Source organism: Budorcas taxicolor, chromosome 5, assembly GCF_023091745.1.
Source record: "Budorcas taxicolor isolate Tak-1 chromosome 5, Takin1.1, whole genome shotgun sequence".
NCBI lineage: Eukaryota > Metazoa > Chordata > Mammalia > Artiodactyla > Bovidae > Budorcas > Budorcas taxicolor.
Genome location: NC_068914.1, coordinates 103,907,140 through 103,920,243, shown reverse-complemented (window position 1 = coordinate 103,920,243; position 13,104 = coordinate 103,907,140). Strand labels below are relative to the sequence as shown.

The 13,104-nt window shown below is 40.1% G+C and overlaps 1 protein-coding gene across 1 annotated transcript in view; it reads left to right on the top strand.

The window, feature by feature from the left end:
• NTN4 (netrin 4) overlaps positions 1-13,104 on the top strand; it is a 129,569-nt gene that overhangs the window by 99,265 nt on the left and 17,200 nt on the right. The window contains exon 6 of the mRNA XM_052640357.1: positions 12,666-12,879. Coding sequence (XP_052496317.1) covers positions 12,666-12,879 — 214 coding nt within the window. The remainder of the gene's footprint in view (positions 1-12,665; positions 12,880-13,104) is intronic.

Below are 13,104 nucleotides of genomic sequence, written 5' to 3'. Positions count from 1 at the left end.
CAATCCCTCCCAGCATCAGAGTCTTTTCCAATGAGTCAACTCTTCTCATGAGGTGGCCAAAGTACTGGAGTTTCAGCTTTAGCATCATTCCTTCCAAAGAAATCCCAGGGCTGATCTCCTTCAGAATGGATTGGTTGGATCTCCTTGCAGTAAAAGGGACTCTCAAGAGTCTTCTCCGACACCACAGTTCAAAAGCATCAATTCTTCAGCGCTCAGCCTTTTTCACAGTCCAACTCTCACATCCATACATGACTACCGGAAAAACCATAGCTGTGACTAGGTGGACCTTAGTCTGCAAAGTAATGTCTCTGCTTTTGAATATGCTATCTAGGTTGGTCATAACTTTTCTTCCAAGGAGTAAGCGTCTTTTAATTTCATGGCTGCAAACACCATCTGCAGTGATTTTGGAGCCCCCAGAAATAAAGTCTGACACTGTTTCCGCTGTTTCCCCATCTATTTCCCATGAAGTGATGGGACCGGATGCCATGATCTTCATTTTCTGAATGTTGAGCTTTAAGCCAACTTTTTCACTCTCCTCTTTCACTTTCATCAAGAGGCTTTTTAGTTCCTCTTCACTTTCTGCCATAAGGGTGGTGTCATTTGCATATCTGAGGTTATTGATATTTCTCCCGATAATCTTGATTCCAGCTTGTGCTTCTTCCAGCCCAGCGTTTCTCATGATGTACTCTGCATAGAAGTTAAATAAGCAGGGTGACAATATACAGCCTTGATGTACTCCTTTCCCTATTTTGAACCCGTCTGTTGTTCCATGTCCAGTTCTAACTGTTGCTTCCTGACCTGCATACAGGTTTCTCAAGAGGCAGGTCAGGTGGTCTGGTATTCCCATCTTTCAGAGTTTTCCACAGTTTATTGTGATCTACACAGTCAAAGGGTTTGGCATAGTCAATAAAGCAGAAATAGATATTTTTCTGGAACTCTCTTGCTTTTTCGATGATCCAGCAAATGTTGGCAATTTGATCTCTAGTTCCTCTGCCTTTTCTAAGACCAGCTTGAACATCAGGATGTTCACAGTTCATGTATTGCTGAAGCCTGGCTTGGAGAATTTTGAGCATTCCTTTACTAGCGTGTGAGATGAGTGCAATTGTGCGGTAGTTTGAGCATTCTTTGGCATTGCCTTTCTTCGGGATATTGGAATGAAAACTGACCTTTATTAACTGAGTATAATTAACCCATTTTATAAAAACTCAACACACATTTACCCAATGCCTGTCATGTGACTGGTCTATCCTATTCATGGTACAAACAACAAAACAAGAATCCCTAACTCCATGTGAACAAGCTATAAAAAAATTTACCCAAGTAAATGTGTAAATTAAAAACTGTATTAAGGGGAAAATAACTACATTAAGTATTAATAAGGAAGGGGTACCATGACAGTCTAGCAGGGGCTATAAATGGAGTCCATAGGGATTCTTTCTTCAAAGGAAAAAGGAGTTAGAGATGACTAAGTGGATGGTACTTGAGTGGACTGGGAATACAGAAGGCTGTCTTCAACAAAAAGACAATGGTGTATAATCTAACGAAATTCTCCAAAAACAGTGTCCAAAACTGTACCAAAAAGTTTTGCCATAGTAAAATTTGTCTATACACCCAAAAGTACTTCCTTCAATTTTAACTAAAGTAGCAACCCGGGAATATAAAATCAGCTATTTAGTTCTCTAAGATCTCTTAGATATACCCAGAAATAAATAGGAACTGGCTCAGTTACAACTAGTAAACAGGAAAGGAATGATACAGAAATCAAACTGAGGGTCTGAGCAGTGGTCATATAGTAAAGCATTAAAAATAAACAGCCTGGGGACTTCTCTGCCAATCCAGTGGTTAAGATGCTGCAGGAGGCATTACAGGGGGTATGGACTGACCCTTGGTAGGGGAACTAAGATCCTGAATACTGCACAGCATGGCCAAAAATAAATACATAAATAAGTAAATAAAATAAGAATCCAGTGGGATTATATCCAAACAATTCAATTCCAAAAATAAATAAATAAAGGGCACAACTTTTGTATTTATTTGCATTACTCATTTAAAAGCTTATAGAAGACAGATAGGAAATATATTTAAATACCTTCCATTTATTTTTAAAAGCCATTCAATAGAGGCAAGAATGGATAAATCTCAGGCATAAATGAATCTCTATCTTTTGTGTGGGATGTACAATTCAGGAGACATTGCATTTTAGTAACTGATAGGCAAAATAATCTAAATCTTAATTTAGATTATTTTCTTATTAAGTTTATTCTAGTGTAATTTTTTAAATGAACATATACCTTGAATATTGCGGAACTAGCTATCTTTGAACACAATGTGTATAACACTTAAAAAGTGAATAGAGACATGCTCCTTAGGAGAATAAAGGGGTAAAACATATTTTCTTTGAGTAAAATTCATGTACAAATTTTTTGTTTATTTTTTATAGCTATCCATCCACTAGCAAAAAAAATAGTTGATAGTAGAAGGGGAAAATAATGTCAAAAAATAGACAACTTCATTTTATCTGATGCTTAACTTCACACTTCATATAGTGGTGACAGTTCATACTGTCTCCTGTTTGGAGCTGCATCTCAAAGTCATTTCCTGTTCCTTCTAAGAACCTTGGCAGGAAGCTGGGCAACTTTTGAAATGACTTTGGTATTAGAAATTCCCCATCAGAAATTCTGTAGGGCCTTGGCCTTTTCAGGAGAAAACAATGTTGGGAGGCTGGAAGGTGCTGCTGAAGGCATGGTTGCTGAGCAGTGGTGAAAACGCTTCACGAGCAGCTTCTTTCCCAGCCGAGAGCCTTGACCTTGGAGTTCTGTTTTTAGAAAAGCTAAATCAGGAGCAAATACTTCCAGGGTATTTTTCTCCCAGTGTAAATTTTACTAACAAAATGGCAAAAGCTAGAGCCATCAGGTGATACTAAAAAGTCCTGACAATTTTAAAAAAGGTGAGATGCTAAACTCAGCAGGTGGTTTCTGTGGTTCCCAAGGTGGTTCCCACACTTGGCATCCTGGATCACTCTTTGAGTGAATGATATGTAGACTCATTGAGCTGCAGTGAAAATGGGAATAAAGGTGAAAAGGCAGCAGTGGTCTCCACCACCAAAGGCTTTAGCAACCCCATCAGAATAAAGGGAGCCATGGCTCTTCAATTAAGTTCCTGGGCATTCTGTATCCATGTTGACATGCTTATTATATTCATGCAGATTGATAGCTGTAACTCTTGTCCTACATTCCATTGCAGGGTATCTCCCTATAAGCAGCAGGACCGTAGATAATACCCTACTTTTTCTCAACATACTTTGATCAACAAAATAAGAGTAATAGCTGATTAATTTTCTTTTAAACAGAGAAGGGAATATGTAACAGGGTGAGTAACCTATAGGACTTAGGTTAGTCAATAAAAGCTGTTTGCCACCGGTTCCTCCCAGGTGCAAAGCAAGGAATTTCAGCCTGTTTTGAAAGCCAGTTAGATAATTAATTTCCTTAAAAAGACACATATCTTTAATGAGGCAGTTTTTATTCTATTCTCTGTGTTTCCATGCACCCTGGTCTTCCTCTGTTCTAACACTTAATTCCCTGGTGGCTCACTGGTAAAGAACCCATCTGTAGTGCAGGAGACATGGGAAGATCCCCTGGAGAAGGAACTGGCAACCCACTCTAGTATTCTTGTTTGGAAAATCCCATGAAAAGAGGACCCTGGAGGGCTACAGTCCATGGGGTCTCAAAGCTGGACTTGACTTAGTGACTAAACAATTATTTATTTGCATATCTCTTTGAAGAGATAAGGAGAAGGCAATGGTACCCCACTCCGGTACTCTTGCCTGGCAAATCCCATGGGTGGAGGAGCCTGGTAGGCTGCAGTCCATGAGGTCGCTGAGAGTCAGACACGACTGAGCGACTTCACTTTCACTTTTCACTTTCATGCGTTGGAGAAGGAAATGGCAACCCACTCCAGTGTTCTTGCCTGGAGAATCCCAGGGACGGGGGAGCCTGGTGGGCTGCCGTCTATGGGTCGCACAGAGTCAGACACGACTGAAGCAACCTAGCAGCAGCAGCAGCTGAAGAGATATAACTCTCTATTTGTCTTTGTATCTTCATCTCCTAGCATAGTTCATGTTAACACCAAGGCTCAATAACTCTTTGGTAAAGGTTTGATGAATAAATGAATAAATGGTGGACATTTAAAGCCAGTATGTTTCATGCAGATAACAAGAACAGTGATTACCTAATCATACGGTGCCACTAAATGCCTGAAACATTGCTACATATATACATTATCTCATTTAATCCTCAAATAAACAACTCTGTAGCATAGGTATTATTACTCTTCTTTCATGAATGAGAAAATTGAAACTTGAGGGGGTTAATTTCACAGTTATATAAGGGGTAGGGGTAAGCCACATAACCAGAATTTGAACTCTTAATCTGACTCTAGGTTTTTGCCCTTACCAACTCTATTAGATTGTCTTTGTATTGTAGGTAATATCTTCCTGAGACATTACAGATACTTTCCAAACAGTTGTATTTATCGTCAGCCTTTGTGATTGAAACAGATATTAGTTTCAGAGCCCTATATATACACAAGGTTATTTAAAAAGTGTTCATCCATTGTTCTATTTATGTTTACCTTTTCTAAGAAAAAAACAGCCTTATTTCCTCACTCTTGTCTCTAACATGCTCTGTGGAGGGACAATACATCACAAAATAGATGTGGTGCTACTAATATGTATCTGTAAATAAGATCTGTACAACATTTAGCAATTATCTAAATTCATTATTTGAAGGAAAATTGTTGTGAAATCTTTTGTGAAGTACTTGTTTCCTCTGTCTCATCTGTTCTGGAAGTTTTGTGTTACTGTGTCATGTTTTCTTATAATAGGACACACAAGACAGAACATACTGTTTAAAATAAGTTGTTTTCATTATTAAAGAAATCTCGTGACAATAATGAGGAATTAAAATGACATTTTTTAATAATTTTGCTTTGTCAATATGGTTGTATGAGAGCAGCCTAAGGTGAATTTTCTTTTTGGAGGTAGTGGTATTAATACTTATTCCAGTAATAATTTGCTACCTAGATAGGCCACATAGCCCCTAAATATTGGGTTGGCCAAAAGGTTCATTCAGGGTTTTGTAGAAGATGGTACAGAAAACCTGAACGAACTTTTTGGCCAACCCAATATATCTGGTTACTACTCAAAGCACCATTTTGGCTGTTGGGAACAATTTACCACAGCTGAATACCCCCCAAATGATAATGAAACTAATAATTAAAACTAGAATAATAGTATATGGTACCAGTTCAATCTCTACTATTGGGTTTTATATCTAACAAGGAGAAGACAAAAGTGATGTCAAGGGTTTATGTCACTCTGGGTTCTAATTTTTTGAAAAAATTTGTATATTTGGCTGCTCTAGGTCTTAGTTGTGGCCTGTGAACTCTTAGTTGCAGCATGTGGGGTCTTCCCAGACCAGTGATCAAACACATGTCTTCAGCTTTGGCAAGTGGATTCTTTACCACTGAACCACCAGGAAAGCCCCCTTGGTTTTAATTTGATATTCACCATAATGAATGCATAAAATATAAGTGTTTGGGTTGACTTTTAGAGTCAACAATTAGTAAGTTGTTATTGATTTACAACAATTAGTAAATTATTGATTCTAAAATTCAAGCCAAGCACTTACTGTTTATGTTGGAAGATCATAACTTGAACCAGAATCTAAGAAGAACTGTCCCTCCTCCTCCCAAACAAGGAGAAAATATACTTCCATTTTGGAAGAAAATAAGAAATGTAGATTATGTATGTAACAGATATTGCTTGCCATAGAGACTTCAGGAGATAGGTATGCAAGGCGAGCCTCAGTGTGCAGTCTGAAAAAGTATGCCATGAAAGGTGTCAGGGGCTTTTGCCTGGAGCTAATTCTGCATAGTTTCCAAGTGGTATTTTTATCTTTTAATTATGTGAAAAGTCACATTGACAGAAATCCACTAGCACGTGGAGAATCACATTCTTCTCTGGCCATTCCTGAATTGTGTGTAGGTTTTAAAATATATGGCAGTACAGAGAGGTCAAATCCTAGAAAGGACTGGATTTTTCCCTCAGAGTAAAAGATAGTGGTGGTAGTGGTGGAATACCATATAATACAATAGGTGAGTCCTGCCTTGTCTTTCTTCTGGTCCCCTGTCTGCTGTCAAGAACTAAGCTGACTTAACTGAGTGATACAGTAGCTATTGGTTTAGTCACCTCAAAATGATGAAATGTTTCTATTGGATTTTGGGATTTAATTAAAACATCTTCACATAGCATTTTGATACATTCATGTTACATACTGTATAATCTCTCCAAATTATTTAATTAAAAACAAATGAAAAATCAAAAATACTTTTCTATCAAGAGAAAATGCCTAATGTTTTCATAACAAAATCCAACCAAAAGAAAAAATATCAGGGGATTTAATGTCAGCAATCACCATAACTGTATGAACCGAAATAAAGTTGGTCTCTTGAAAAACTCAGTGTTTTAGAGGTAGAATGTTTACTTTTCTCCTTGCATTAGATAAGTTTTTTTTTTAATCTTCTAATAATTATTCTTCTAAATTCTGGATATCTTTAAGAGCCAAAAATACCAAATCGGTGCCTGGGAGTCTGTTCAGTATTTAACACACAGTAAGTGCTCATTAAATGTCTGTTGAATAAATGAACAGATAAATAAATGCTGCCTTAAACAAACACACACACTGTTATCTTTTCAAGCAATGTCTATTATGGTGTTTTCCTCTGCTGCCCTTTGTAAATAGCTTTTTCATCACTGCCTTTTAATTCAAATAAACAGTCTTATGTTGAGTAGCCAGAATCTGCTATTTGCTAGCTGCCTGTTAAGTCCTAGGGACATATGCTATGACTCATTTAATTCTTAATACAACCTGGTAAAATAGAAGTGTGAGGCTCATAAAGATTAAAAAATTAGCTTGGAGTTGAGCCTAAGTCTCTCCACTGAAGACTTCAGGGGGTAGGTGAGGGAAACCCATGCTCACCTTCAGGGAATTTACATACTGGTTGGTCAGAGAAAAGTAGACACCTGACTGTCTGAAATGCAAAGTAGAAGTGAGCAGAGCTATAACAATGCTATTTTTAAATGCACTAAGAGGTTTCAAATAAAGGATGAAATCATATTCAACTATGTTGAAATAGGGAATGATTTCTAAGGTAAACTTGCCCATTAGATGGATAAATGGAATGGCTGCTTTGGGCTTCATACTTGGTAGGGTGGGAGGGGGTTGCAGCGGGAAGGGTGCTGCACCTTTTCTGAATATCACTGAATTTCAACCGTGAGGTTCTGTCTTTATAAGAAAGATGCAAACAAGGCTCCTACCATGAGCACTTCCACTACTCCAAATCGTTGAATCATTTTGACCATGGCCTTCCAGAGATAACCTTTAGGGTTGATACTTGAATAGATCTTAAAGGATGTGTAGAATTTTGAAAAATAGATGTAGGAGAAAAGATTTCCCTATTGGGATTCATAAAGGTACAAAAGCAGGAAAGATTGGGTTTCCACTTAATTAGAATGAAGCCTAACTCCAAGAATTCATCTCATTCAATTACAATAAGGGCTATATGCAAGAGAGTAATGAGAGGTTAAACTAGGAAAGTGGGCTAGGGCCATAGTATGAAGGACATTAAATATTTGACTAAGGGGTAGTTGTGTTTTGTAAACTACAAATACTTCATCAGTTCAGTTCAGTTCAGTTCAGTCGCTCAGTCGTGTCCGACACTTTGTGACCCCATGAATCAGAGCACGCCAGGCCTCCCTGTCCATCACCGTCTCCCAGAGTTCACTCAGACTCACGTCCATTGAGTCGGTGATGCCATCCAGCCATCTCATCCTCGGTCGTCCCCTTTTCCTCCTGCCCCAATCCCTCCCAGCATCAGAGTCTTTTCCAATGAGTCAACTCTTCTCATGAGGTGGCCAAAGTACTGGAGTTTCAGCTTTAGCATCATTCTTTCCAAAGAAATCCCAGGGTTGATCTCCTTCAGAATGGACTGGTTGGATCTCCTTGCAGTCCAAGGGACTCTCAAGAGTCTTCTCCAACACCACAGTTCAAAAGCATCAATTCTTCAGCGCTCAGCCTTCTTCACAGTCCAACTCTCATATCCATACATGACCACAGGAAAAACCATAGCCTTGACTAGATGGACCTTAGTTGGCAAAGTAATGTCTCTGCTTTTGAATATACTGTCTAGGTTGGTCATAACTTTTCTTCCAAGGAGTAAGCGTCTTTTAATTTCATGGCTGCAATCACCATCTGCAGTGATTTTGGATCCCAAAAAATAAACATTAGAATTATTAACTAACACATGTTGGTTGAGTGAGCAAATAAATAAATAGTCCCAAGAAGATAATTTATACCTTTTGCTTTTAAAAAGGGCAATATTCCATGTTCTTATTTTAGTGGTTCTCAACCAAGGAGAGCATAAGAGAGGAAAGGAAGGGTATGTTTCACAGATACAACATATATAGAATTTTTGCAGACTTCTCACATTCCTGCTGGTTTGAAAACTACTACCCTAATGATTATAGGCTTAACAAAATGAAGGAGATCTAAACAGAATGCTGCTGCTGCTGCTAAGTTGCTTCAGTCGTGTCCGACTCTGTGCGACCCCATATTCAGCAGCCCACCAGGCTCCCCCATCCCTGGGATTCTCCAGGCAAGAACACTGGAGTGAGTCACCATTTCCTTCTCCGATGCATGAAAGTGAAAAGTGACAGTGAAGTCCCTCAGTCGTGTCTGACTCTTAGCAACCCCATGGACTGCAGCCTACCAGGCTCCTCTGCCCATGGGATTTTCCAAGCAAGAGTACTGGAGTGGGTTGCCATTGTCTTCTCTGCTGAACAGAATATTATACCATTAATACCTCCATTTCTTCAGATCCTGTTCTTCCAAGTCACCAATGTCCTCCTGTGTGACAGCATTACTGTCCTATTATATATCTTATGTGACTTACACATTCGGCTTTGTTTGACATTGTTAATCACTTGAAACTTTCTCACCCTTTGGTTTCCATAATAACACCTACTTGATTCTTCTCCCTTTCTATCTGGTCCTTATCTGCTTCACGAGTTACTGTTCCTCCACTTTCTGGACTATGTGGGTGTTCACCAGTGTTCCACTTTGGTTATCTTCTTACTCTGTATACTATCTCTGGGATATCTCATCCAGTAGTCCTAGTTTCAATTCCCATCTGCTGATAATTCTCAAAACTGTATTTGTTACTCCAACCTTCTATTACACTTCAGATTATTATTTCCAGTTGCTTGGTATAACTTATTGGGCTTCCCTGGTGGCTCAGATGGTGAAGATTCCACCTGCAATGTGGGAGACCTGGGTTCGATCACTGAGTTGGGAAGATGCCCTGTTTGAGGGCATGGCAATTCACTCCAGTATTCTTGCCTGGAGAATACCCATGAACAGAGGAGCCTGGTGGGCTACAGTCCATGGGGTCACAAAGATGTGGACATGACTGAGCAGCTAAGCACATACATACACAGTATAACTTATTAGTGTATTCTTCAGACATCTCAATATGTCTAACCCTGAACTCATCTTTTTCTCCTTCTCTTCCTTGTCTCTGCCCCAACATGGATTCACCTACCCCAGCCTGCCCTATTCACTTTCATAAACTGGAAACCTTAAAATCGTCCTCAGTTTCTGTTGTCCCTTAACAATGCATTCTTCCTCATCATCCATCCCCTGAATCCTAGCAATTCAATATTTAAAAAGTTTTTCATATCCAACCTTTTCTCCTGTTCCTTCATCTGCTCTCTTAGTTCAGTTCCTCGTTTTCTCTCATTTGTTTGGTTTCCCTGATATCAGCCCCTCCCTGCTGTAGTCTCTTTATGATGTCACCAAAGTGAAGTGAAAGTGAAGTTGCTCAGTCATGTCCGACTCTTAGCGACCCCATGGACTGCAGCCTACCAGGCTCCTCCATCCATGGGATTTTCCAGGCAAGAGTACTGGAGTGGGGTGCCATCACCTTCTCCGGAACATCTGACCTAAGCAGAGTCAATCAGAGCAAGAACAAAAGACAAGCTGAGGAAACTAGTGTGCATGATTCTTTATACCCATAAGACAAAATTCAGCTTCTTAGGTTAGGTTCTGCCACGGTCTGGCTCTAAACCTAGCTCAACACTTTTTCTTCTGCCTCATCAGTTGGGAAGATCCCCTGGAGAAAGAAATGACAACCCACTCCAGTATTCTTGCCTGGAAAAATCCCATAGGCAGAGAAGCCTGGCAGGCTATAGTCCATGAAGTCACAGAGTCAGACATGACTTAGTGACTAAGCAGTAACAATGGTATCAATTCCTACTGCTTTCCCCTAAATGTACACTCTACACACACTAAACTTCTCACATTCCCCAAACAGGCCCTTTCACATATGACTCCCACAGCCTGGAATGACCTTCACGTCAATTCTATAAATTCTTTTTTTTTTTTTTAATTTTACTTTATTTTACTTTACAATACTGTATTGTTTGGGCATCTACTGTATTCTGGACTCTGTTCTGGAGTATAGAAAGCCAAAATAAGAAGATAAAGACACTTCTGTCAATGAGTTCAGAGTCTAGTAATAAAGGAGACAGGCACATAAACAAATAATAATGATGCACTGTGATACACACAAAATAGAAATACATACAAAGAACAGAGGCAGTGTAGAAGAAAGAGTGGTTAACTATCTGGAAGGCGTGAAACAAGGAAGCTGAAACTGTCACAGCATTGTTAGTCGGCTATTGCATATGTGCTAAGTTGCGCCCACTAGGCTTCTCTGTCCATAGGGCTGAGGAGAAGGACTCTTGATTAATATAAAGACCTTGCAGAAATGGTGATTATAGATTCTAGTCTGTCTAGAGCTGTCTTAGCCTATACAGGCTGTTATAACAAAATATCATAGACTAGGTGGCTTAAGGGCTTTCCAGATGGCTCAGTGGTAAAAGAATCCATCTGCCAAAGCAGGAGCCACAGGGTACACATGTTCAGTTCCTGGGTGGGGAAGATACCCAGGAGGAGGAAATGGCAAAACACTCCAGTATTCTTGCCTGGAGAATCTCAGGGAGAGAGGAGTCTGGCGGGCTACAGTCTGCAGGGTTACAAAGAGTTGGATACAACTGAAGCGACTTAGCAGACAGGCAGGCAGGTGGCTTAAACATAAACATTTATTTCTCACAGTTCTGGAGGTTTAAGTCTGCAATATAATGCCAGCCATGACCCGGTTCTGGTGAGAGCTCTCTTTCAGATCGCAGACTGCCAACTTCTGTTTTTGCCTCACATCCTTCACGAGAAAGAGAGCTCTGTGCTCTTTGTCCCTTATAAGGGCACCAATCTCATCTCCCCTAAACTGTATCCCAAAGGCCTCCCACCTCTTGATACCATCACAGTGGGGATTAGGCTTCAACATGCAAATGTAGTGGGAAGGACACAAACATTCAGCCAGTCAAATCAAGCTTTCTTCATATGCCACATCTGAACTCTCCTAATTGTACAGAACTGAAGAAACAACTAATCATTTTGTCCGAAGTCACTATAAATTCATGACTACTAATCTCAAAAGGTGCACTTTATGCTGCTGGCAATTATACTTCACTTCCAAGTCTCTCAGTCACTTTCCCACTCCCATTCTTCGTCATCTCTCTCACCTGATGACATAGCTTTCTATTTCATCCAGAAAACAAGCAGTCAGAAGAAAAGTCCCAGCTCCCACTGTGGCATTTATCCACTTTCTTGCATTTGTATCCACATGCTCTGCCTTCCATCTTATTACTATGAACTAATTATGCTTTTACCCAAGGCTAACACCTCCTCTTCTACACCAAATCCCATCCTTTTATCCTTACCCAAGTATGCCCAAATATCCCTTTAAAAATTCTCCCATCTCTCTTTTACTGATCAATTTTCCCCTTTCTACTGGATCTTTTCCACCAACATCAAGCCTGCTGTAATTTCCCCCATCTTAAAACAAACATAACAGACAAAAACTGAAACCTTCACTTCAGTTCCTATCTCCAATTTAAGCTACCACCACATTTCTGTGCCCTTATAGAAAAGCTCTCAACAGCCCTGTTTGTGTTCATGCTCAAATTCCTCTACTCCTATTCTCTCCTGAGTTTTCTTCAATGAGGTTCACTACTCACTATTACACTGAAACTGCTCCTGTCATGGACACCAGTGGTCTTCATGCTGTCAGGTGCAATGATCCATTCCTGCCCCTCATCTGCTTGGACTTACAGCATTTAACACAGTTGATGTTGCCCACCTCCTTGGAGCTTCGGCTTCCAGAACACCATGCATTCATGACGTTTTTTTCTTTCTCACCAACTGCTTCTTCTTTGTCTTCCTTGCTTATTCATCCTTATCATGCCAGACAAAAAGCCATTCATGTTAATGCCTTTAATTTTATGATAAATTAGGTGGTTTAGCAGCAGATGTGCTTCTCTGATGATGTCTTCTTATCTGCAGTTTAATTAGCTTTCACTCGCTGAGCATACATGAAGTGGGTAAAGGAGGAGCCTCAGAGATGCTGTGTGGTGAGAGGAAACAGTTGGGGACCAGTCTCTGCAGGTAACCGGTTCACTCATTGGTGCTTCTGTGTCTTCTCTGTTGTAGTGTGTTCCTGTCATCCAGTTGGATCAGCTGTCCTTCCTTTCAGCTCGGTGACCTTCTGTGACCCCAGCAATGGTGACTGCCCTTGCAAGCCTGGGGTGGCAGGGCCACATTGTGAGAGGTGTATGGTGGGGTACTGGGGCTTCGGAGACTACGGCTGCCGGCCTTGTGACTGTGCGGGGAGCTGCGACCCTCATACAGGAGACTGCCTCAGCAGGTGAACAAGCATGGCCCTTGCTCTCGTCTCTGCGTCTTTCAGATTCTTTTGAAAATCTGATGGTGATCTGGAAAATTTCATGCCACTGGAGGAGCAAAGATGTAGTTTCACATCTCTTTAAAGAATTTTTGTCAAATTGCAGAGTCAAGTAAATTGTGCTTGCAAGATTCTAGAGATGGTCTCGTTCATTTTGCAAGATGAATTATTCTTTTTAACAACAGGCCC